The sequence below is a fragment of the Halichoerus grypus genome, chromosome 8, assembly GCF_964656455.1.
Source record: "Halichoerus grypus chromosome 8, mHalGry1.hap1.1, whole genome shotgun sequence".
NCBI lineage: Eukaryota > Metazoa > Chordata > Mammalia > Carnivora > Phocidae > Halichoerus > Halichoerus grypus.
The window spans coordinates 110,509,174-110,537,064 of record NC_135719.1 but is presented as its reverse complement, the minus strand read 5'-3'; the positions used below and the strand labels follow the sequence as shown (position 1 = coordinate 110,537,064).

At 36.3% G+C, this 27,891-nt stretch overlaps 1 protein-coding gene across 4 annotated transcripts in view; it reads left to right on the top strand.

Moving 5' to 3' along the window:
• EXOC5 (exocyst complex component 5) overlaps window positions 1–10,040 on the top strand; it is a 60,948-nt gene extending 50,908 nt beyond the window's left edge. Inside the window, exons 16-20 of one of the 4 annotated variants that reach the window (XR_013440708.1) lie at window positions 2,535–2,643; window positions 2,828–3,043; window positions 3,698–4,269; window positions 8,261–8,313; window positions 9,115–10,040. Coding sequence is in view for 2 of the 4 variants with exons in the window: in XM_078053753.1 (XP_077909879.1) it covers window positions 2,535–2,643; window positions 2,828–3,043; window positions 3,698–3,886 (514 nt within the window). In the remaining 2 variants the exon portion in view is untranslated. Of the gene's footprint in view, window positions 1–2,534; window positions 2,644–2,827; window positions 3,044–3,697 lie in introns of all 4 variants that reach the window. The other 3 variants (XR_013440707.1, XM_078053753.1, XM_078053755.1) reach the window with 3 other exon arrangements.
• The last annotated feature ends 17,851 nt before the right edge of the window (window positions 10,041–27,891 follow it).

Here is a 27,891-nt window from a genome sequence, read left to right as displayed (position 1 = left end):
ACCCTGATACCAAGAGTGGGACTCACACACAACCCTGATACCAAACACAACCCTGATACCAATGTGGGACTCAAACAACCCTGATACCAAGAGTCACACTCTCCACTGACTGAGCCAGCCAGTCGCCCCTCCTTTTCTCTCATATTTTTTAAATTGTAAAAACACCATTATAAATGCAGCATGAAAAGGTTTTCAGTATGTTTAGGTATGCTTTTAAACTAGATTCAATTGAAAAACCATTTTTGTAGGCTACCACTTTCTCCTCCTCCTCCTCTTTCTTTCCCTCTCTCTCTCCAGACTCCTTAAAAATGATATGTAACATAGAGGATTTTATTTTCATTTGAATTTTTAGGCTTATATCTGAAATGCTTTAAATAAATATACTTGTTTTCTGTAAGTGAATTCCATTAAGTGAATACAGACTGCATTCAAAAATTTTTATAACTTTTTGTAGTTAATTACCTGTTAATAGTGTAGAGCAGTGGGTCTCTTTTCTTGAGATGACGTGGTGGGCATATATTGATGATGATGATAGTTACCACTTATCAAGCATTTGGTGTGTGCTAGGCACAGTGCAAGGACCTTTACCTGTATTATTTTATTTATTAGGTAGGAAATACTATTTCTGTTCTACAGATGAGGAAATGGAGGCTTAAAGAAATTATGTAATGTGCTAAGATAACACAGTTAATGGTGGTAGAGCTGGAACTCAAATTCTAAAGCCCGTGCTACTAGATTTGGGCATATCTTTTTCACTTACTGTAATTCTGTTCCTTTCTCTTCTGTTTAAGAAAGCATATTTGAATGCAGGTTAGTTTCAGTGCTGTATAAGGGTAGCCTCGAATCTACTCTAATTTACAAAAAATTAAGAATTTTTACTTTATCAGTATCAAACTTGCAGCTCACCTCCCAATTATCTTCTCACTAAGATCAAGAATTACTACTGAGTATATGATAATGAAGGTAAGAAAAATAAAATTGAAGAATAAAACTAGGAAAAATAGGGTATTATAAAATTAATTACTGAGACTAATTTACTGAATTATATGCTTAGAATAATCCTAAAACTGGTCTCTCCCTTTTGTTTTTAGTCAGGACCATATGAGAACCATATATAATTTCATTTAATATAATTATAATGTGTATGGTATATTGTACACATTATAATCATCACTTCAAGAAGTATGTATTTTCCTAACCTAAATCCCTCATATTAACTTAATTTGTTTCTTCTTGCTTTACCTCAGAATACCTGAAAATCATATTTGGGACATAGGGAGGTTGGATATATTAAACTTTCAGAGATATAGGAAAGATGTATTTCCTTGGTGTCTTCTTAATGTCATTCTGTATAAGCCTTAATCTCAGAGTCTTTGCACTAGTTGATTAATTGAAAGCACAGTATTCTGTAGTGGTCTCATGAATGTGAACTTCTGATTTTTTTACCCATGTACCATGGGGCCAAGAGGTGAGCAGAGCATTCACCTGATCTCTTCTCTGATATTTTCAGACCAGTATCCATCTATAGGTGTTAGGTCAGAACCCCTTTGCCTTTGAAACTCACATCATCTTTTCCTATTGCTGTTGTCTCTCAATCATTTATGTTAGTCTACATTAATTGAGGATTTGGGCATCTGGCTTACAGTTTTTCTTTTAAACTTAAATCTTAGTTTATTTCTACTTCCATGTGTGTGACCCATTCATTTTCTTCATCATCTTCATTTTAGCTACCTACTCTCATATCCTACTAGACCTCATTATCATTGATAACAAGAACTTGAAACTTGAATATCCCACTCATTGCTCACAACCTCCTGTTCTTCCAATTCCATAACCTTTCTGACCTCAGCAGGAACTCTAGCCCTTAATATATTTATCTTTTGCCAATCTTCTATCCTTTTCTTTATTCATTATTATGCTTAGGTTGTTTGATCCATCTCTTAAATTAGTCCCTTATAATTACCCTAAAATCTGTTTCCGTTAACCTTAACTATCTTACAGATCCAAGGTTTTGGAGCAGTGCAGTCTCTTTTATTCCCATAACTGGGTGGCTGATTGCTGTTGGAGAATAGCATATAACTTGAACATTATTGGTGCCTCTACAAACCCATGTTCTCATTTCTCAACTGAGTCTTTAGTACCATTTGTTCAGCTTCCTGCTTGTCCTTAGACTGTGGAACTCCTATTCATCTCACTAATTCTTCCAAATGTTGGCCATTTGTCTTAACCCTCTATCTTCCCCTCTTCCTAACCAGTCTCTGTATATGGTTGTTAAGGAAGTAAGTTAGTGACAGGTTTCTAAGATCTTTAAGATTACCTTAAATAAAGTATTGGGCAAGAACAGGAAGCTAATAAAACCAAGAGTTCATTGATAGCAAGACCTAGACTTTATTTTTTCTAAAATCTAAAGTCTACCAATAGTAAATAATTTTGTGGTGCTCTGAAATTAAATAATTTCAATTTAGTATAAATAATATAAATTAAAGTAAATTTAAAATAAATGGGTCAAATATATGGTGTTCTTAATTCTCTAGGACCTTAAATTGTATGATTGGACAGATGAAGCATATCTTGGCTGCAGAACAAAAGAAAACAGATTTTAAGCCAGAGGATGAAAACAATGTTTTGATTCAGTATACTAACGTGAGTAAAATAATTCAGTATACTAGTAATATCCACTATGCTTAACATTTTCATTGGTGTATCTTACTGTGCTCTAAGTTTTTTTCTTTTATACTTAGAAATTAATGAGACACACTATATGTATTTTCTCCTTAGCTAAACTGATACACATTTCTATGTAATAAGTGTAGAAAAAATTTTACAGGCCTGTGTTAAAGTCTGTGCTTATGTAAGAAAGCAAGTGGAAAAGATTAAAAATTCCATGGATGGGAAGAATGTGGATACAGTTTTGATGGAACTTGGAGTACGTTTTCATCGACTTATTTATGAGCATCTTCAACAATATTCCTACAGTTGTATGGGTGGCATGTTAGCAATTTGTGATGTAGCTGAATATAGGAAGTGTGCCAAAGACTTCAAGGTATGTATTCACAAATATAAAACTTGTAAATAGGCTCAAGAACATAAGTCAGACCATTAAAAATGCATGCTGACTTATAATCACTACCGAAAAGTTTAAAACTTGCTGATATTATAGTGAGACAGATCTAACATTTCCTAACTGAAAAAGTATTGTTCTAATCATATTTTCAGTCTTAATACATTTTTGCTCTGTGCTGTATTTTAGACAAGGCCATATTTCAATTCGACAGTCCAAATGACATTGTTGACTTTCATAACTAATGCTGTATATATCACACATCAGGAAAATATGTTCTTTCTTCATGTACATCTCTCTGAAATCCCTTTTCCTTAAGGCTTAAATTATTTAAGAAAAGTGCTAAATTAATGGTAACTAATTCTAATCCACAGAAATATAAATGACTGTTACTATTGAAGGAAATTGACATGGACCTTTTCACCCAAAAAGATTATATCAAGTTTATGTAATGTCTGAAATATTTGAGTTTTGACACTTTCAGGAGCTTTTACAATTTTTAATATTGAATTCTCCCACATTAGTAAGTCTTAATAGTATATTAATGAGAATAATATATAAATGAGAAACTAATTGTAAAACTAGAAATTGTTTTGTTTCAATGTTATTTTTTTTTCTCCTCTTATTTCAATTCAGATTCCACTGGTATTACAGCTCTTTGATACTCTGCATGCACTTTGCAATCTTCTGGTAGTTGCCCCAGATAATTTAAAGCAGGTCTGCTCAGGAGAACAACTTGCTAATCTGGACAAGAACATTCTTCACTCCTTTGTACAACTTCGTGCTGACTATAGATCTGCCCGCCTTGCTCGACATTTCAGCTGAGGTTGAATTTACAAGGGAAACGTGTTGTACTTCAGCAGGCCTTGGTTGATGGAAAGCACAGGAGATTTCTTAATGACACAGCCAACATTTTATGGAAAAATGACTGTTTGGAGAAACAGCAGCCATACTTACCCTTGAGATTTTATTTGAAATTTGGACACTACTAGCCATATTTTGCTTTTTCCCCTTAAGTTGAATTTTAATTCCATTCTTGAACTTATAAATTTCAAATTCTAAATTTCAAATGCTGTGAACCTACATGTCACTGTTTTCATCCTGGAAAATGTTGGTGTCAGAAGACAAATGAGATGTTACCAGTGTTCCAGTTGACATTCTTTAACTTATTCTATTGGAAAATTTCACCATCCTATTTTGCATTAATGGTAAAATACAGCAAAACTGCATTTATTATTTACCAATTTTTAATGACCTTTTCAGCACTTGATAATTGTTAAACAAGTTATTTTAGGTTTTCCTAGAGAACTTTTGCCTCTTTCAAAAGGTTAATAATTGAGCATAATTTCTGTAGTTGGTTAATTGGCTTTTTTCCTGAGGTACAACAATAATATTCCAAGAAAAATGTTATAAACTAAACTAAAATGATGAAATGTTTTATGTAGATATTAGGAGTGGATCAGAATACATCTGCTTTCTGGGTAAAAAACTTAAAGTTTACTATTTCTTATTTCGTAAACAGATTTTAAGCCAATGCTAGCAAGAAATTAATAAGTCTACCTTATTTTATATTTCACTTAAGATAAGGTGGAGGACCTTAACTAAAGGACCACGTTTATTCATTATTTTAATATTATAAGGGAAGTAAAATGAGGTTTAGTCTAAATGGTGAATATGAGAAATATTGACAGTGTTTAGCAACAATGCAGTCCTTTAAGATTTCTTTCTTAATGCTAAACTGGAATAAGATGGGATGGCTAAACATAAGTAATACATTTTAAGGGGAATCAGGAATTGATAGATAGCATTATATATTCTAAGTCTGGAGATGAGCTTTGTAAAAACTGGTTGCTTTTCAAATCTATAGTTTCTGTCATCTTTTTCAAGGCATTTCTGAAGCAGTTCTTACTGATTGGAGTTAATTGAATTGGCTTAATATGGTGACATAATAAATCACTTATAAAATTTTAAACATCAAGTGGAAATTTAGAAAGGCTATTACTCTACAATTTCTATAAACTTGCTCTGCAAGAATTCATTCTTATCTATATGTAATGTTTCAGCTTCCTTTGTGGTGTTCATAATCTTCTAGGAACAGATAAACTTTAATGTTCAGCTCATTCTTGGCATTTTTTTTCCTTTAATGTAGCCTTGTAGCCTTTTTGGCCTAATTTTGGCAAACTACTTTTCCTTTAAGACTATGTTTCTGAATGGTCATCAATTTTACCAAAATTTCCAGGTCCAGTGCTAGCTACTGTTTAAATTACTATTGACAGAATATTCTTCATTTTCTGTTTAGCCCAGTGTTATCAAGGTAAGGAAGAGAAACGAAGTATGCCAACTTTTATCAAAGCATTTTAGTAAATCGTGGCAGTTTTAGAAGGCTGTCTAGTTTTCTATTCCTTAGCCAAGGGAAGCCAGAACAGATTTTGGATACTAGAGAAAGTCATATGCTTGTACTATTGCCATTTTAGAAAGCTCTGATGTGAATTCAAATTATACCTCTGTTACTGAAAGCCAACAGTTTTAAAGCAGTAGTTTTACTGGCCATTTGAACTCTTTGTACACAGTGTCAATTTGTTAAAAAAAAAAAAAAAAAAAAAAAGGAAAAAAATCTTAAATAAAACATGAGAGAACATTTTAAGACTTCCAAATCAGAGAAGTGCTTCAAATTATTTTGTTTGGACTAATTTTTAAAATGTAAAGCATATACATGTTGCTTAGATATTTTGTTAATTACTATTTCCATGCTTGAGTTTTGTGCAATATTTTCCATTATGTCCATTGACCAAGGCAGTGACAAAGAAAACTCTTAAGTGAATACTTAACTTAGAAGTGTTAATATTAATGTTTAATAAACAAATTCCCTGCAATTGTTTTTTTATTTCACTCCATTTTTACATCTTTAGGATATGTGTACTTAATTTTAAAAATTATTTCTATTTAAGTTTTCAAGATGTTCTTTATTTTTTATAGCATAGGTCTTCTCATTTCCTTTTTTTTGGAGAAAAATATAAGATTAGAAATTTAACCTAAACTGATTATCTTACTCTAAGAAAAAAAAAATTTGTTGTATAAACCCCTATGCATTACTTGCATTCTTTGTATTCCAGTTTTTAAAATATTTTGTATATTTGTGGCCACTATAAAATTTTGTCCACAATTTATGACTCAAAAGAGATGATCAATAAGTAAGATGTTTTTCATGTGCACATGGTAAAATTTTAGGTAGCAATAATGGAACTTTGTATATTAGTAACTTTAGCCAACATTGAATAAGGAGAATCTTACAGTTTTCTGCAGTTCCACATGAGCTAACAGGCAATATTTAGGTAATGTTTTGAAGTTGAAAATAGGCTCCAAAACCCTGCAAATTATTTTTCTTCAACTTGAGTATATTATGTTTGCATAAAATGGTACAGAAAGTGAAATACGGAACACAAGTTTAAGAAGGAAGTCTAGCATATGTAAGTTATGATATTGAAAATGACAGTCAACCAGAGTAGATAAATAGTCCTTATGAAGAATTATTAAATAACGCTTGGATGGATCTTTAGATATAGTTGACTATCTGACTATTTCAAGACAAGTATTTAGCCTCATTTTGAGCATCACCATTGCAAGTCCCTAGCACCTTCCCTTTTTAAAAAAGGGCTGCTAAGTATGTTAACTTATGATATATTTAAATGATTTTCTTTCCTCTTTCACTTTAAATATTTCACTATCTGAATAGCAGCCTTCTGACTTACGGTGAAATAATTGAATTACCAGATTGACTCAAAGTGGAGAATTTACTGCTTCCCTAAAATGCCTTTATTTCATCTATGATGGTGAATATTTATAAGTACCCAGATAAAGAGATTTTGGTTCCTGAAATGCCACAAAACCTTTTAAGGTGGTCATGTTTATAAGGTAGTGGCTAAGGCATGCTTGAACAACTGTTTTATGAGAATAAGCAAAGTTCACTCAGTGCATACTTTGTCGTAGACTTAAAAAGCTCACCTCTGGGAATTTAATTTTTTTTAATATGAAATTATGCTGCATATTACCCATATATTACTCTGACTCAGAAGTGTAAGATGTTTCCTAGAAGTGTACTGAATTCTTCCGATTTCTTTTGGAAAATTTGACATCAAAAGCACTTTATGCTTTTATACGATTAGTTTAACTATATTCGATTCCTTTAGTACTTCTCTCTGCTTGAGAAACTCGGTTCTAAAATACATTGTGTACTTTGGAGGAAAAGACCAGTCCATGTTGTTAGAGTAAATAATTCTACCTAAAGTAAAAACAGCAATTTTTAAATTTTGATACATAATAAAAATAATTATAGCTACATTTATCTACTCAAGTCCCATGCACTATGCTAATCATTTGATTTGTATACATGATCTCATTAGATTCCAAAGCAGCCTTAGGAGTTGGGTACTGTTACCTTCATTTGACAGATGAAACATCTAAGCCACAAAAACGTTAAGTAGACCTACTCAAGGTCTATAGCTAATAAAAGGCTCAGATTGAAACTTAAGTCTTTCTCACTCACTGTTTATGTTCTGTACAGTCTCCTTGTTTAACGTTTAAATAGGTCCTTTGTTTTGATAGGCTCATTAGTTTTTGCTTAATCTAATTCTCTTCTCATCCAATGTTTGGTTCTCACTGTAATGTTTAGACCATGAAGTTGATACACAGGATCAGTATCTAATTTACTGTTGGATTTTTTAATGTGCCCAGTGTATAATCATACTTTTTAAATTTGGTTTTTAAAATTTTATAAGTGGTCATGAAATTTTAATTTAATATTGTTTGTATTTAATAGAAATCTTTCTATCAAAAAGTTCTCTTTAGTGAGTATTATTTTACATAATTATAGTACTATGTCTGCTTAATAATTTTGTATCATTTTATAACATAGAAGTAAATGACAACTCTAGCTTGGAAAATATGAGGAAATCAGTATTTCTGCCTTCAAAAACAGACTATTTTAATGTCATAAGTTTGCCAATTCTGTTAATTATTTAATGCATTTGGTAGTTTTTAAATGACTAATGTTGGAGTGAAAATATAGGGAAAACGTACTCAGTGTATTAGCAATAGATAGCCATTTTCATGTAATCAAAAATTGCATGTTTAATCTTCTAAAAATTGCCTTAACTCTTTTATTTCTTACCACTGATCAATCCTTTCTCTTTCCAAATTTAGGGGAGAAACAACTCCTCAAGTGTATGTGGGAGAGAAACCTGGCACATTAGAGTGTAAGAATTTTAATTGATGATTTGGAGCAGTTAGGCTGATAACCCTGGGCTTAACAAGATTGATATTTTTTAAAACTTGGCCCTGTGTACATCAACACTATTATTTGGGTGGTAACAGTAAACTTCAGTTCTTGTGATAAATATCACTTCTGGGGGAGGGAAAAGTAATTAACCATACTTGTTCATTTTCTAAGTGTTTTAGATGGTTGCAGTCTGCCTCACCGTACAAAGCCAATTTAAATATGAATATATCACATCATACTCCAAACAGCAAACAACCTCAGAGGAAAGTCATTTATTCAGAAGGCATAGATTTGTGCTAGACAGCAATGATGCATTACAAATATATAATTATTTGCACTAATATTTGAGCAGGTGGAATGGATTAGAACATAGTCAACATTATGCTGCTGATAACATGTATTTTTCTATATTAATATGTACTGTGCAACATGTATTAAAATTGTCAATAATGCATTTTAGCCAAGATACTAATATTTATATTACTATGTTGAAGAAACAGTATCCAACTGAGCCACTTTTAATTTAAAAGTCTGAAACTGGAATTAAGTTTACTTTGAAAAACCACTTAAATTACTTTATAATCATGGGAAGGTCAGTAAAACATAGAATTATCAGTGACTGGTGACTTAATAGGAAGAAGTGTGGAGGGTTAAGAATAGGGCTAGGAATCTGCAATGAGTAAGTTAACTTTCATTTAGTTACAGCTCAGATGAGTGACTTCCTTTTATTTTCACTATTAGCAATCTTAAATGAAGGAAAATGTCTTATCCCTTCCAGAGTATCTTCGTACTAATACTCTAAGTCTGAAGATTGAATGGAACCAACTCCAAGGAATTAATCTCCAGTGGTGGACTTTCAAATTTTTTAGATTAAACTTGGAGAGGTAGGAAGCCTTCTTGATGCCCCTGTAATCTTAAATAAGCAGGTACCTTTAAGTGAGACCATCACTTTTTACCTGCCTATCATTTTAATCTTTTATACTGTGGGTAAATTTGGTTCCTTTGAACTCTGGTATTTTGTTGTGGCAGTTCTTTCAAATCTGCAGCTTTTTGCTATAGAGAATATTATCTACATGGAATCTGGACAGTGCTGACCTAAAGAGAACTGTGAAACTACCTCTAAGTATATTGTTTGCAAATGCTGTGTGCTATTTAGAGGATTCACATGAAATTATGTGAAAATACTTTATAAGGAGTAATACTAAGTGCCTCTGTATTAGGAGTCTCCAGTAAAATGTACTTTCCTTTTTTGCCACAAGGGGGAGAAGTTATTTTTATAATAATACCTACATTTTTGTTTGATTTTAAAAATAGAACTCACATAGTTTCTCTCTACTGAACAGCACCTATGAACATATCACGGTCCTAACTAATAGGAAGAATGTGTGTTTGTGTGTGTGTATGTGTGTTTAAATAAGATTGTGAAAGTCATGTGAAAAATTTCTGGGTCAGTTAATGACATAAAACTAAGACAGTTTTGAAGAACTTGTATGTTCACAGTGGACACAGGAATTGGACAAAGTACATCATCATTAAAATTATGTTTTTGGAGTTATATATCTCATTGAATTACTTTATCAGCTCTTTAAGAATAATCTATTGATTAGTTTTCTGCATTCTGCTTTTTAAAGAAAAAATTTTGAAACAATTTCAAACTTAAAGAAAGGTTGTAAATACTGTACAAATAAAATTTTTCCGCTTTGAGAGTAAGTTGCTGTCATGATGCCCTATCACCCTACAGTACTTTTATATTTCCACAAAGAAAGAGTTTTCCCATGTAACCATAATACAACCGTCAAAATTAGGAAATTAACACATATTACTCCTTCAGACCCTATCCAATTTTCATTAATTGTCCCAATAATGTTGTATAAAGATACAGTTCAAAATCGCATGTTGCCTTAGGTTGCAGAATCTCTTGTTTCTTTCACTCTGGAGCAGTTCCTCAGCCTTTCCTTGACTTCTGCTACCCTCGACTTTTGTAAGATTACAGGCCAGTTATTTTGCAAAATGTCTTTAGATTTGGATTTACCTGTTCCTTACGATTAGATTCTAACTGTCTGTTCTCATTGCATTCTGTTAGGTAGTGCACAATTTCATTTCGCCCCATTTCTGATGATGTTCATTTTGATCACTTGTTTACCTATCAGGCTTCTCCACTATAAAGTTACTGTTTTTTTCTTTTAAGTATTTTTTGGGGGATGTAGTTGAAGCTATGTATATATCCTGCTAATCAAATTTTCAATTTATTGATACCAATATGAATTCATGGTTTTCCAGTCAATGGATTATAATTTGTTGTTTATTTTCAATCTCAAATTGTTCCACATTTAGCCAGTGCAAGCCCCTTCACGTTGGCTCCTATGCCCTTTTGATATGTTGCCATCATTTTTTAAAGCACTTCCTTACTTTTAGGCACACAGGATTCCCAAACTCATCTTGTACTTGCCTTGCCCCAGCCCTAGAATCAGCCATTTCTCTACCATTTAGTGGGACTTGGTATTTAGAAGCCATGATTTGTGCGAGAGATGAGTTTATCATGGCTGAGATTTCACTGTCACTACTCCCTCTCAGTGGACAGTGCTAGGGGGTTTTATGTGTGTTTATACACACACACATATTTTTTTTAACTTACCCACACATACACATACACTCCCTCTCCTATGTGACACCCTTCTCACTCCACTTGAGCTCCAGTACCCCATATTGGGTTTCTCTCCTCTCCCACTCTGGAGGGTTTCCTCACCCCATTCAACCACCAAAGTTTTGGCTTTAGGACAAAGGGGAATGATAGTGGTCATTACAGAAAACATGTAAAAATTCTAAATAAAAATTACTCATAATTTTATCACTCAGAAACAATTATATTTTGGTGTGTTTTCTTTTACTGTAGTGAGCAAATTAGTAAAGTCAAATTGAGAACGGTTAAAATGTTTTTGCCAAAACATGGCACTTTTCATTTTGAAGGAATTAAATTTGAAGTGCATGTCATATGTTTTTCTTTTTCCTACTGTGAGTAGTTACTAATTAATAAGAGTACATCAGAGAAACTGATTGTGTGAATGCAAATTTGACCATTGATGACTGAATACCAACAGGATATTTTTACTAATAAAGTTCAGAGGGAAAATGATCATACAGTTGTCATTTAGCAGGCCAAAAAATATATATGTTAAGTAAGATAGACTTTATGTGAGAAAAGGGTCAATATCTGGGATGAATTTAATACATGTTATAATGAACTTCATGTGAAATAGGAGTCTGTGCATGGACAAATTACTCAACTCTCAGTTTCCTTGTTAGGGCTCTATGATTACCAAAATTCTTTAATTCTAAATGCAAGAAGATGCAGGCATTCTATTAAGAGCTTATAGTGATGTCAGAAATAGATTAGCTCAACAAGTCACCTCTGAGCCCAACTGAGAATATGTGAGAGTCACCTCCTCCCCTACTGCTACCAGCATGCAATGACCAAATACCATTGTGATTAATAGCTAAGGCTCTTGATCAGACAAATGGCAGATGTGCACCTTGGCTTTGTCACTTACTAATTCTGTGACCTTGTGCAAATGTTGTAAAGTGGGGAGAAGAGATATTTGTGATTGTTTTTCATTCGCACTGATTTCTATGAGCTTTTTAAAGGAGTTTCCAATCCTCCGAGGGGTCACTTCATTCATTCATTCTTCATTTGATAAACATTGAAATTCTGTTTTTGCCAGGTACTGCATTAGAAGATAAGGATATTAAGATAAATAAAAAGACCCTGCCCTCAAGAGTCTAGCCTAGTGAGAGAATGTATGCAACCAATCATAGTGCTCTGTAATAAGTACGGTAATAGTAGCATGGAACCAGGTGCTACAAAAGCTCAGAGGAACTGTTTTCAAATTTGTGGGCTGGTAGGGGGTGAGGTAGGTAATTAAAGCTTCTCAAATTACTATTTATTAAATACCTACTAAGGCAAGCACCTTGCTAATAAGTACATTTGTCATTTCACTTAATTCTCACACTGCAAGGTAGATACTGTTATTATCCCCATGTTACAAATGAGGGAACTGAGGCACAGAGAAGTTTGATAACTTGACCAAGGTTATATATCTAAAAAGTAATAGAGTCAGAATTCAAACTGTACCCACAAGCTCCCAGAGCCAGTTGTTTAACCACTTTGTTTTATTACCTCTAAAAAGATTCCCCAAAAGAAGGTTACATTTCAATTGAGCCTTAAAAGGCAAGGAGCGTTTCAGGGGATGGGGCATTCCAGATAGAAGTGGCTCACACTTTCAGGGGTGTAGCACACAAGTCATTGGTATATTCATTGAATGGGAAGACTGAATAGAGTTCCCACTGTGTAATCTATCAAAAAAAAGGCAAGTAAAGGTGGAATACTTGGGTCAGGGTTAGCTTATTAAGAATTTTAAATGTTATGCTGATTGTTGCTTTATCATGAAGATGACAGAACCAACCATTGATGAATAAGCAGGTAAATGACATGAACAGCTCTAAAAAGATGACTGATAGGAATGTATGCAGTGGATGAGAGGGGAGAAGAGAGCAGAAATGAGGTTACTTGCTTTAACCTGGAAGGTGAAGGTCTGAACTAGGGGAGTAGCACAGGAATGAAGAGGTGATGAATTCAGGAAACACTTGGAAGATTAAACCAATAGGACCTACCTATTGTTGCTTATTGGATGTGGAGGGCAAGGAAGAGAAGGAATCAAAGATGATTCCAAGATTCTTAGCTTATGTATCTTGGTGAATGTTAACATTATCAGTTTACACAATAATGTATAATATCATATACATTAGCAAAAATAGGGTTAGAGGGAAAGTCAAAGAGTGCTAGAACATCTATTCTTTCACCAGGAGAACTTGGTTAAAGTCATATAAAAAATTTAAACTATTTTTAATCTATTTTTTCAGAAATACTGGAAGTTGTAGCAGAATAAAAAAATTCCATTGGCTTTGAAACATAGGGGAATGATTTTGAAATCTGAATAATAATATTTGATGATTGTATAGTTGTTGAGTTTTTTTTTTTTACTTTAGGCAAAAAAAAAAAAGTTTTCTTAGCATTTTAGTGTATAGATATATTGGGTAGACTCAAATGGAATGACACCTGTCCCCCTCCCTCCCCATCGAAGTCAGTCCTTTAGAATGTTTAAATTGGGAAGTATATAGATGACTTCCTATGATTGGATCATTTACATGTTCTATAATTAACATCATCTGACTTCAAAAGATAAGGCTTACCATAGTATTTCCTTCATATAGGTGGTTAAGACCTGTGTATATATAATATTTTTTCTCTATTCTCATTTCTAAAATAATGTGTATATACTATAAATACTCCAAACATTACAGAAATATACAGTGTAGTATAACCAGAAATATAGTGTAGTGTGCTGCTTTCCTGGCTTGGTCTACAGAAGGTCAATTTTTAAAAAATATTGAAATTCTAACGATTCCAACACAATACCTTCAATTCCCCCCAAACCTAAAGTTGTAGTGTTAATAAAGCTTTACTGCATGCTTGGGGGATAACCAAAGAACAGCTCCAAAAGTGATTTACTCTGCCATTGGCCGTGATTTTTCTGAGGTTCATGAGCCCCAAATTCAGTATTAGGGACCCTGTGGAGTTTCTATCAGGCTCCCAGATGTTGAGGCCAATTTAATGTCCATTAAAAAACTCTCCCAAGAACTTTCATTCTCCAAATCCAGACCCAGAGAAGTTCTTTCTGTCCCCCTCCCACACTCCTAATTCCAAGGCCCTTTCATTTTTCTGCTTTAAAATGATTGAGAGAGGGACTAGAAGGTCAGTTACAGTAGAGTGGATTTCTCAAAGCCCAAGTCAGTTCATTTTAATACCACCACGCAGGAGCACTGAGAGTCATCTACCTAAATCTACATATAGGAAAGCACTTTTCCAATGTTTCAGGAGCCCAGCACAGCCAACACCAACCACATTCAGCTATTAAACAAAACTAATGATGATAGCTAACACTCATGAAGCATTTACTTTGTGCCAGATGTTATTTTAATGATTTTACATCCAATCTACACAAAAACTCTGTGAATAGCTGCTAATATTGTCATCATTTTATAGATGAAAGAGTCAAGGCATAGAGAAACCCAGTGCAAATTTACCCAGGTAGGGAAAGGTAGAGCAACAATTGAACATAGCAGTGAGACATTGGTGCCCATAACTCTTAACTCTACCATGTTATATTTCTGAGAAAATCAGCTACTCAGATTATAACATCTGGATTTAGACTTCTGATGACCTCACATGTTTCTTCAAGATCAACTGGTGAAGAGTTTATCTTGGATAATTTTCCCCAAACAAAGGGTATATCCATCTGAGATTATAATGGGTTTATCTTCTCCAGGAATCCAAACTATCCAGCAACCCCCAAAACCTAGATCATTTATAAAACGAATGAATCAGAACACTGAAAAAGTGAAAAATCCCAATAATCCTGCTCAGAGTTCAACTCTGTTAATAATCAAGCCATGGATTTTGATTGGTATAACTTTTCAAACTTGTTCTTACCCTCAAATTAATATTTTTCATACTTTAGTATGCAGATTGAACATTAATATGGCCCTTCATAGCGTGAGCAGAGGTTGGAAATACCTAAATTAACATGAAGAGTTGGGAGAGTGAGCCTTTCCTTTCTTACTTAAGCCAGTGGGTAAGAATTCATTGGCCAGTTGATAATGTTGCCTAAATGTTGGGCTAGGCCAGACCCAAAGCCTGGTCCATGGTCCAGATTCCAAGACAGGCAGTAAAGACACGTAAGGCCCATTTTAAGGATACTTTTACCCAATTAACAAATTTGCAAATGAGCAGCAATACAAGTGTATGAGTGGAGAAGTCCCAGGGTCTCCGTTGCTTTTTGTGGAAGGGTGCCCAAAATTCAGAAGTTTAACAAAACACATTTCTAGTGAGGAATCACCGCAAAACTCTACCTCATAGAGTTTTATTAGCCTAGGATAGAGGCCCTATTAGCACTTGATTTATTTTATCATTCATTCAAGTCAAATATTTACTGAACACCTACTATACGCTAGGCACTGTTTTAGGCACATGGGATGATTCAGTGAATAAAATCCCATTTGTTGTTGAACTTACATTCCAGCAGCAGAAGCCAATCAATATAATTTTTTTCAATCAATATAATTAATAAGTAAATTCTAAAATACATTAGAAGGTGATAAGTGCTTTAGGGGAGAAAATAGATCAGGATATAGGGAAAAAGAAGACTTGGCCGGGAAGAGTTTCCATTTTAAATATGGAGGTCAGGATGGCAGGGTTAGCTTTGTGTGTGTGTGATGTGCAGTTGCACATGGCCCATGCTCAGAAGGGATGCCCTTGGATTGATGTTCTGCTGACATCTTGAAATTTTTGATTTTATATTTGAACTTACGCTTCTCAAATGAAGTCTGATGGGACAAGGGAGTATGTGTATAAGCAGAGGACAATTTTTATGTCTGTTGAGATTCTACTTGAAACTGCAGTATATTGGCATACTAATTTAGGGAGAATTGGTATTTTTAAAATATTAAGCTCTTTCCATTCAAGAAGATGGTATGCTTTTCTATCTGGTTTTATGTCCTCTGATATTATATAGGTATTTTCTATTTAGGGTCAGCACATTTCTTTTTTAATTAAATTGTATTTGAACTTATTCCTAGGACTCTTCTGGGAGAACAGCAGTTTCAATACAAGGCACATCTTTTTCATATTAAAAATCTACCATTTGGGGGCACCTGGCTGGCTCAGATGGAGTATGCAACTCTTGATCTCAGGGTTGTGAGTTCAAGCCCCATGTTGGGTGTAGAGATTACTTAACTAAGTAAATAAACTTTTTAAAAAATCCAGTGTTTTGTCCTTTTACTTATAATCATAGAAGAAGGGAGAAAATTTTGGAGAAACATACAACTAGAAACATGTTTATTGGCATGTTGTATTCCTAGCTGTCCTTTGCTTGCAAGTTTATTCTGAAACTCATTGGAATTAGATGCATAATCCCTTTCAGGAGAAAACAGATCAGTGAGTCTGAAAGAGTAGTGGTCAAGACAAGGTCTGTATTGGCCATGAGAACAAACTGCTCTGTGGTTACTTGTTGGGATAGCTATGGTTGTCAGTAAGACCAAAGAGATGTAGCTAGAGAGGTCAATAACCCCATGGCCTCTTGGGTGGAGTCTACAAATGTATCGTTGACACCAGTGGTCAATGAGGACTGAATGCAAAAAGCACAAGCAGGGACCACAGTGGCTGATGCGATGTGTGGTCCAGGCTTGATTCTTGCAAACCAGGGAAAATGGAACTCCTCCCAGATCAGTAAGACTATACATCTTATTGTAAACCACAACAGACCCATTTAATCAGCAGAAGTATCTTCACCAGCAGTGTAGAACATGCAAATAAACGGAGATGGAGCAGCTAGATGAAAAATAAGAGCAAAATCTGAAAAATAACAGCATCCTAGCAGAAAGAGGTGGACAGTCTAGACTAAAATTAAGTGGACCCAGAGGTATTTGACAGACTGCAACAGCCCGGCAGCATACTGCTGGAGACATTTTGATTCACAGAAGGCAGTCAGCCCAGCCAGGACAAGCATGGATCCAAGAGAAGATGAGGCAGAGAGAGGAGGTCCAAGACTAGGTCTGAGACTGCTTCTTTCCACTTGGGGCTATAGGAAAATACCTAGCCTTAGAGAAATTGTGTGGAATACAGTGAATTAGCTGTGCTCAAATGACCCACTTTAGTGGACCCATATGCCATTTATTTGTATAGGTATAGTTTCTCACCAATTCATATTTCTTTGTTTACAGTGGCTAAGGAGATCTTCATTCAGGTGTTAGAATAGAAATAAAAGAACCTTCTGCACCCAGATAAATTTCAAGCCATATCTAGTGATTTCTACCAGAACACTTAATTGTCAGGCCCCAGTTTCATAGACCACTGCAATTTTGCAGTTATGGGAAGGTAGAATGGGAGGCTGTTGTTCGGACCCAGAATGGCAACACCACTCTTAGCATTCATTTTTCAGCTGAGCATTGTGTGAACCACAGGCAGGATAAGAGTTAAGTATGTCAAACTGCATGCACAAAATGAGAGAGAGAAAGAAATGTTACCAGCATATTTTTAAACAAAAGACATGAAAATGGAGGCTCTTCTGGGTATAAAAAAATTTTCCTTTTTATACATATTGACAGCCAGGGGGGGTTATTATTGAGAATATGGGTAAAGTTACTGCCAGTTTCTGCTGGTACTCATGTTTAAAAAGAAACTATGGAAACCAGGAGAAGGAATATTAATTAAGTTCAAATTTGGAATGTCCTTGCCAGGAGTAGATGAATGAATTCAATGAAGCAACCTGTTGGGTTGTAATTCAGTGTTTTGTTAGCAATTTAATAGAATGCTGAACTTTTCATAAATTAACACTTTGTTTTAATAATCTTATTAAAAGGTTATTTTTTGATAAGATTAGTCCTGGAATGTGATTTTGTTTTATATTTAAAGAACCAGGATATATATTTTTTCTTTTTTTACCATTTAAAATAATCACATTCTTGGTTATTAATAAAAAATGTTTAATACATTTACATGTTAAAAATAAAAAGCACAAAATAATATAGACAAGTAAATGTCTTTCCCACTCCAGACTCTCAGTCTTTCCCCACCTCTAACTGAAGAAAATGGTTATCAGTTTACTGTGTATTTCTTTAGAGATATTATTTGCACATCTGTTTCATACAAATTCACAGAATCTGTTGTTTTTTTTAGACCTCTTATAACTCTTTTTAAAGATTCCCTAATACATATGTTTATATATGTATTACATTATATATATATATGTATTTATATATATATATATATATTTAAGACGCTTTGATGATTACATCTTTTGGGTATTATTCAGAACACATGCCTTTTAAAAGAATATTTTCTAATAGTGAAAGTAATATGAATGTCTGCAGCAGGTAATGCTAATGAGAAAATACAAAAATGGGAAAATTATTCACCTGAATAAACCTGGAGAGTTTACAAGTAAAGCTTCACTGGTCGCTGCAGGGTTTAAAGTTTCCACTTTACAATGTAAATATGTTGTGGCCGTCTTAGTTCTTAGACTAATTTGCTTCTTTCTGGTGGGGAGGATTGCAACGTTGAGAAAACACTGACTAAACTGAAAACCAGCTCCATTTAAATGTGAAGCTGCATTCTAAACACCAGCATAGTCTGCTGAAGGGCTCTGAACATTAAGCTGGTGCCTTGCTGAGTTTTATTCCAAATAGACAACAGCAGATGGTAACAATGCACTTCTCATAGATGGTAGGAGGGAGGCAGTCTTGTTTCAAGTAATACTATTTCTGGGCGATAATCCAAAACGCGCAGTAGGCAGAAGTTAAAAGGAAGCGCTAGCTTTTAGGTTTTTAAAATATATCCCTTAATCCTGGGTGATGATTGACAATCATGATTTAGAGTATGAGGGGCCTCTCTTTAATCTGGCAAGTTTGATGTTATTTGCGTATCTAGTAGGGCTTTTATTCAACTAAAACCAAGTGGAAGCCTGTGCAATTGATGCCGCATTTCAGAATTGATTTCTGGCCTGGTACTCTATTTACAGATTAGTAAGTACACAGGATCCGTCCTCCTCATCATCTTTTTGAAATTTAAAGGCTCTAAAAGGCACATTTACAATTAAAATGTTTCTTGCTGTGTAAGACTATGACCAGGAGATGACGTTTTTCCCTTATAATTTAATTTCTTGAGAAAAGAAGCAGTCTGTAAGATTATATTAATCCCGATTCAATTCTTATAATATTAGCCATTGGTATTTACAAACGGTAAAAATGTTGTCATTATGGGCTTCGTGCAATTTTCTGTAAGTTCTTGGGAGAAATTTTAGGAATTACCTCCAAGCTTCCAGCTCCTATTTAAAAGTTTCCAACAAAGCCTTCGTAAGGAATGTATCCATGTTCTATTAAATTCCTATTGTTTTATCAGTTGTGATAATAAATTGATTTAAAAGCACACATTATTAAAATATAATTAATTAAATTATAAACTCCAAACCAAAATATAACTAAGGAAAGAAAATGCACAAGAATGAAAGTTAGGTGACTTTTACAACCGTGACAACAGAGCAATTTTCATCAAGGCATTTAAGTCCTAGCATTAATGTCTCTGTCACAGTTGCCTTAAACAAAGCAAAATGAGCTCATAAGAAGTGAGAGGGAACTATACGTGAAGCCCAAGTTGATTTAGTGTTTTACCTGTGTTTTAGGGCAAAACCTGTATTTTAAATTATGACTTGGGGGAAAATTTTAAGAAATAAACCCATTCATTACCAAAAAAAATGCAAGGTACAGAAAAGTATAAAAAGAAAGTAAATATTGCCTTCCATCCTGGTTTTCAGAGACCGTCACTCTCGTGTATAGTCATCATTTTTTTTCCTTGTGCTGCAAAGATCCAGATTTAAGGGCTAAAATACACTTCCCGGGAGACATCCTGGCTGCTGGGAGCATGCAGAATTCAGACAGGCTGTCTTGCAGCCTCTGGAGCGGGGCTGAGCGACACAAAGTGCTACAGGTTTGGTCTGTGTTTTATGGCTGCATCGGCAGAGCTTTCTTCCCATAGAAACCCCAGTGATGGGATCCTTTGTGTTTAGAATATATTCTAACCTAATAAGTGAATGTTGATAATACTTCTTTTTGTTAACATTTCAAAAGCCTGTTTTTGCTGCAGAATCATGTGTTTGATATTTAAAGGCTTAATAAAATAAATCCAAGTGATAGAAAAATTGTATGAAAATCATATTGGAATATCCACTGCAAACAGTTATTAAACCCAAATTTCCTTTTTGCCCTTGGTCTTGAGGTTTCTTGCCAGTAAATGATTGAGTGATTGCAAAAATTTTCTGGAAACATTAACTTGCCTACAGCTTTGCTCAATTTATTCATAAGAATTGCATAGGTAACTCATCCAATCTCAATGAGGATTTTCTGAGAAGTATAGTAGGTAAACGTTAAGTCTACAGGCTCAAAAATCAAATCCCAGCCTCTCAGAATGCCAAATCCAGGGAAAAGTCAAGGACCTTCCTTTCTGGTCAGCGATCAATGGCCGTCATCCCAGAAACCTCTCTTGTCAACATGGCTTTCCTTCTGCCTGGCATCCTCTTCGCCTCCCTAACTCCCAGCCTCACATCACTAGCCGCACATTTTCTAGGAGAAGCTGCTCTGATATCTCCTGAGCCATGAAACCGATGCCTGCCGCCCTCCGCGAGGTCGCCGGCCCCGCCCTCCACGCTGCCAGGACGCCTTCACACACACACCTCCCCTGCAGCTCTCATCACTATTTATTTATTGTCTGTTTCCCTTTCCTGTGAGCTCCCACAGCCTAGCACAGCATTAAAGAATGATTTGTTGACTGATTGAATTACTAAATAGATGAATAAACAAATGGATGGGTGAATTTGCTCATGAGATAAAGGTGTCTAGCTCTTAGACTAGCAGCGCAGTTCATACCCATAGTAGCAATAATAACAGTCTCCGATGCTCATTACTGTTACTGAAGAGTTAGACATTGTGTTCAGTATCTTAATGAGTTGCTTGTTTATGGTGACATTATCCTTATTGCACATAGGAGGAAACTGATTGGAAGGAGTAAATCACTTGTCCAAAGGCATAGGACCAGCAGCTCACAGGGCAGGGACTCAAGTTCAAGCTGTGTCATCCCAAAGCCTGTGTGCTCACCATTATCAGATACTGCCTTTTTCTGCTACAGGCAGTCAATACTTGTTGAGTGAATGAATAAATGAGTGAATGGGTGCTCTCCCTGTTATAGTAAGATTTAACACCAGAAGTGTAGTAAATGCTCAATAAATGGCAGCATTATTGGCTTTGTTATTTTATCATATGGTCTACCTGGAAACAACCAACCCAAATAGCATCAGTGAAAATCTGATATGAAATTAGGGCTGGATTGATCTATGTGAGGACTGTGGCTGTCAAAAAATACTTGTTCAACATCTGTTTAGTGATGTGGGTCAATACTGGCAAGAATGCTTTCTTTCCTATTCCTTTTTCTTTTCATTTCTCTCTTCTCTCCTCTCCCCTCCCCTCCCCTCTTCTCCCCTGCCCTGCCCCACCCTCCCCTCCTCTCTTCTCTCCTCTCCTTTCCTTTCCCTTTCTTCCTTTTAATTTCTTCTGGAAGGTCATCTACTTCAGTAGAAATGGAACCATGTTGCATTTTGCCCTATATGTTAGGAGGTAAGTATAGAGACCTGAGTTTACTGGCAATATAGTCTGTGGTATTTTTGACACTTCTGATATATTGGTACCGCAGGTGGTTTTCTGGTTGGCCCACCCCATAATCTGTTTTGTATAAAGATTGATATTATGACAAGTACCAAAAGATCTAGGTGATCTATGTGGCTCAGTGATTCTCTCAACCTTGGCTTTGAAACAGCTCATTTGGGGAGTTTGAAAAATCTTCAGATTTCCAGCACCCAATCTCAGAGTTTCTGTTTAAGGAGACCTGGGGAGGGCTATAGCTGACGTGCATTTTTAGGAAGCTTAGCCCTGGGGATTAGAATGTGCAGTTTACATTCAGAACTTATGAGACAACATATGTAAAGGCCTCTACAGTGTCTGCCATATAAATATAAACTTTCCTTACCCTGAACTCTCCTAAACAGGATGGCAGACAAAAGGGAAGTAGGGGGTTATTTCCAACCTTGTCTAAGGAAGAAGGGAATCTGACTGTGGATATGCAATTGGTTTAACCTAGTTCAGTGGTTCACAAACATGACTTTTCTGGGGGAGTTTAAAAAAAATAACCTGAGTTCACTGGAGACACGTTTCTATAGTATACTTAGAACCCCTAATATGTTGATATATGTTGATGTCCTGGGTTCCCACCCCTACAGACACTGATCTAATTGGTCTAGAGTATGGCTTAGGTATCGGGATTTTTTAAAGCTCCCAAATGATTCTAATGTGCAGAAGACTGAGAACCACTGGTCTGGTTGGAGAGACTATATCAGACATTGAGTGACTGATTCTTTTTGGCAATATCCCTCAACAAATGTATCCTCTTGTACTGATCCTTCTGCCACTCCCGAAGTCTTGACTTTCAGAAAGCAAGTCTCTATTTCAAAGACAAGGAAAAAAAGAGGCAGTGGGTATGGCTAAAATGTTTTCTAGAATTTCCAGATGGAATCTCAGGAAGTGCATTGTGGAGGCACTACATTATTGTGTACTTTTGCTCTACCTTTATTCTCACTAATAAAGCCCTTGACTTTAATTAAATTTTCTAAGCTAAGGCATAGCCTGGACAATGGGAGTAGTCCATTTACCAACCTTAGACAAGGTTGGAAATATCTAAAAAAAAATGAGTCCATTGGGATTATGACTTGTGTGGTAAATTAGTATGAGCCACCTCTTGAAGGCCTGATCACTCTCAGGTGCAATCATAAAACTGTGGTTCAGAGCCCACAAAGCTGAGAAACAGACCCTGCTTTCTACCAAATTGCCACCCCATGAGACTTGTCCAGAAAGTGACAGCCAGCTTTAATTTTTCTCTTTACAGAAAGACCTGAGGACCATTGCTGCAGCATTTACCATGTTAAATAAACTGGGGCCCCTTACTCTAGCCGAATGCTGGAAATCATGGGCAGGTATTTGAATCAAGCCTACAAAAGAAAATAATCTGACAGCATGGAAGAAAAATAGAGATAAATGAAGGGGCTCTGAGTCCAGGCAACATGAACACCAGTCAAAGGGTGGTGTGCTTGAGAGGCAAGCCATAAGATAGAACGAACCTAAACCAAATACACATTTGAAGGACCCTCCAACGACCAGTCCCACAAAGCTCACTAGTGAGATGACAACCATGGGATACAGGGAGTGATTTCAACACAGGGGTCTTCTCCTCTTCCTCTAATTCTCCTTCTACTCTGCATTAATCTTAGGGCCTCCCTGAAAATACTATATAAAATACAAATCTCCAGAAAGGCTTATATAATAAACCTTTCCATTTATGTATGTATATATAGTGGTTCTCAACCCTGGCTATATAGAATCAGTTGGAGATGATTTTTTTTTTTTCTTAAAGATTTTATTTATTTATTTGACAGAGAGAGGCACAGCGAGAGAGGGAACACAAGCAGGGGGAGTGGGAGAGGGAGAAGCAGGCCTCCCGCCGAGCAGGGAGCCCGATGCGGGGCTCGATCCCAGGACCCTGGGATCATGACCTGAGCCGAAGGCAGACGCTTAATGACTGAGCCACCGAGGCGCCCTGGAGATGATTTTTTTAAAAATACTGAAGCCAAAATTCCATGTCAGAGATTCTGATTCAATTAGTCCAGGTTGAAGCACAGGCATCAGTTTACGCACGCGTGCACACATGTGCACGCACACACACACACACCCTTATATAACAATATATAATATATATATGGATATACGTATGTATATGTATATATACACACACATCAGATACAGATGTATGTGTGTGTGTGTATATATATATATATATATATATATATACATTATTTTTAAAAAGGTGATTTTAGTGTGTAGCCAAAGTTGAGACCCATTGGTCTAGAGGGTGAAAATTTTGATCATATCCTTTCTGGAGGGCAGATTTTGATTGGGAAGGAAAGAAAACTGAATCCTTGGGTGAAGGGAGGTAGGAAGAAGTACCTGGGGTTTATAGGAAGATGGGGAGAGTGGAGATTAGGAATGAGGAGGTAGTGCTGAAAATAAACTTCTATTTGTCAGTTTTGCCTCAGGCTGGCTCTGACCCAGGACATAAGAGAGATAAGAAGGGAGGAGGAGAATGAGCTTACGGGAGAAGTGCATCTTCATGAATACATATTTAAAGACTGTCTCAATAAGCATTCTCAACATCACTGGCTCTCAGAGATTGACCACTTCTAAAAGCAGTGTTAGTTCCTGTAGTACTGAGTCTTCCTGGAAAATCCTAAAATAAAAACTATCACAAAATTGAGCATTGAATGTCTATGGGAGTAGTGATGAGTGAGAGATCTGCTGAAGGATCCTTTAGGATAGTTCATGTCAGAACCTTGTGGTGTGCCCTCAGAGAAATGTCTTATTTTGTTATAGTGAAATCACTGTGTAAATGTCTTTAAAAAACAACACCAATCCAATTTTATCTGACTTTTGTTTGTTTCACCATTATTGGCTGGCCCAACAGCTTGCCCCTTGCCTCATTCACTTCTCCCTTTGCTTGGCATGGAGAACTTTAATTAATTAATCTTGTTGCTTGTCCTCCCGACTTGTTTAGAACACTTTCCAGAGCTGCTGCTGTACTTCATGTGTTTGTGGCCTCTGAGAGGCAGTGTGGCATCATGCATCGAGCTTGTGCGGCCTGGGTTTGAATCTCAAGTCCTTGAACTTGGGCAGACCTTACTGATTTCCATTTCCTCATCTGTAAAATGGGAGCAATGTGAGTACCCTTGCAGAATTATGAAATTAAATGACAATTTATGTGAAAATTGCTTTGTAAACTATAACATGCTGTGCAAGGGATTTCCACCCCCTTCTCTGGCCCATCCTACAGGAATGGCCTGTTAAATTCTTCGGCACAGCATGAAAGAGGTCTGGATTATTTGGAGATATTTTTAATGTATCTGTTCTTGGTCTATGGATCATCTCAGAACAAATGTGCTGAGATCATCCTCTGGTATGCCTGAGCCTTCAACTCGAGAGTCATTGTCAGCAGCTTCTGGTGATATCACTCACCGAGTGCTCTGCCCTGGAATCTGGCATCAGAAAGATTTGTATGGATTCCTGGGTTTGTGGATCTGACCTTGGGTAGGGCTCCAAATTAAGCCACTGTAGTTTGTGATAATCAGAGTCGGCCATGTAGGTTTGAGGATATAGGACCAGAGTTTCTTCTGAAGCCATCTTAGTGGTTTTGGGTCCACCCATCTCTCAGCCCTTAAGTGGCCCATTTCTTTGTCTGTAATTCCCTGGGGATGTGAGAGTCTCCCAAAACATAAATACAAGGCAACCTCAGAGCTAGAACTTCATCAGTAGGACGTGTGGTTGTTGATCAATATTGTATGATGGAATCTGCTATACAAATACAATTCAATAGGAAATATTTTATTTATTTATTTTAAGATTTTATTTATTTATTTGATAGAGAAAGAGAGAGAGAGAACACAAGCACGGGAAGTGGCAGGCAGAGGGAGGAGAAGCAGGGAGCCTGGTGCAGGGCTTGATCCCAGGACCCTGGGATCATAACCTGACCCTAAGGCAGATGCTTAACCAACTGAGCCACCCAGGCGCCCCTAAAGTCTGTGTTTTAATAAGCAACCCACCTCCCACCCCCCTTCCCCCCGTCCTACCCCGCCAGTGATTCTGATGCTCACTGAAGTTTGAGAACCACTGGTCTAGAAATCAGCTACCTAGGATGATGTGACACCTGTGTTCTCTCCTGGGTACATTAGAAGTAGACGTGATGATCTTGAGGGGCTTCTCTTAGGTCCCCTCATGGTCGTCACCCAGTGAAAGAGTCATTATCAATGGCCCTGTGCTCTGGAAGCAGCTCGACTGGCTGCCACTGGGCTCTGCATCCAGCTGCTGCACTCTCAGATCTTCGATTCGTCAACTTCCTGGGTTCAACTGCTTTTACTTTCAGCCCTAACAATTTTGGGAAGAAAGGCCTATGATTTCTCTGCCTGGGTAAATGTGCATTTTGTTATCTGACCTCAAGAAATAGCATGAAATTAACTTATTTCCCCTACCCTTGGTTAAAAGAAACGTAATTTTGTTCTGTGGCTCTTCACACGTTTGGTAATATCTGACCATAAATAGTTTTAGGACTAGAGAGGGTCAAGCAAAAAAAACAGCCTTGCCCATAGGCTAGGGGAAAAAAATTCTGCCCAACAAATTTAAATTGCCTTTCCTTTGATCATAACGCATATTGGTGGCCTGAAGGAGGATAGTACCAGTGTGCTGAAGGCTAAAATTTCCATTTCTATCACTTTTTCTTTACCCACTGGAGTGGCTATCTGAGACTGTTGGTCATACTCTCTAAGTGGGTTCTGTGTCAGTTTCTGCTTTCAAAATGTGCTGGAAATCAGTGTAAAATGGCACTTTTTACCAAATGCCAATAATGAATATTTTCTTGTTTTGCCTATGATTGCCATTATGATATTAATATCTGAGTAGTCACATTAGGAAGACATGGGAAAAATATTTTCCTTGCCTTGTTTTTGGTCTTGAGCCCTAGGTTGTTTCGCAGTTCTAATTGATAAGGGAAAGAGACAGTCAAGGAACTACAAATTCAAAGGCGGTTTCCGACTGCTCTTCAACTCTAAGATTCAATGAGAAAGGTTCCCTACTAAACAAGAGCCCCTCTTCATTTGGTCATGAACTCAGGATTCTACTGGGTAGCAATGAGCTCTTCACCAAAGCTTTATCAGTAAAGCCCATATGCTAGATTTTTTCATTTTCTCACCACCACATACTTCAGAAGAGAGCTAGTGATCTTTGGCTTTCACCCCATTTTAAGTTGATTTTTTTGTCATCACTATTCATCATAATGTGACGAGTGGGGGCTGAAAAAATAAATTGGCTGAAATATGAGTGACAGTATTACAAGTAAATGGCCAGGGCAGTTGTGTTCAGCTAGCTTCTGGGTACTGGGTGAAAATGAACAATTCAAATCTATCCTTTTCCAAACTTTGGTTGGCACCACCTGTGGCTATTTTTCACCCTGGCTTATATTTCAGTGGGGGTAATTCTGGGTCTTGTGGCTGTCTGGGACTGACAAGACAATGACAACAGTTCCAAAAAGCTCTCAGATAATTACCTCTGTTGCATTGGTCTAATAGCGGGAGATTGGGCTGGGAAGATACGGGATTATGGGGCTCCATGCTCTGCTGCTCTGCTTCCCAGTGTTTTCCCCTAAAGCTTCACACCCTCCCCACAGAAGGTTAGAATTTGAGAATGAGGGCTGGAGGAAGACAGAAGTCAATTGCTAATCTTGGTACATCCAAACTAATTAGGGTTTTCTGTATTAAGACTATCAGCACACTCAAGGTTAGAAAATATTCAATCTGTGTTTGATAAATTGAGTTTAAAATATAGCTAACATACCTTTGGGAGAAAAGGCTAATTTTTATTAAAACTTTAACTTTTAAAGAATTATTCTCTACCTTCTACCTCATTTTATTCCTGCAGCTTTGCATTCTGGTAGGTTGGGGCCTCTTCCGTGATCTACATTTTTCGGATGAGGAACCTAGGCACAGAATAGGCAAATGGCCTGTCTGAGATCACATGAGAGAGCGTTGGAGATGAGCCCCAAATCACTGCTTGTGATTTCCAGCCCAAATCCTTTTTCACCTCTACTTAAAGCAAGGTCAGTTATATAGCAGAGATGCTGCAAACTTTATTCTCCTTTCCCTCAACCAAAAGGGTAATCCAAACAATGGCCTTGCATCAACAAAACAGAAGCACCTTTGGAAAAGGTAGTAGAATGAACAAAATAAGAATCAGATTCAAAGAGGACAAA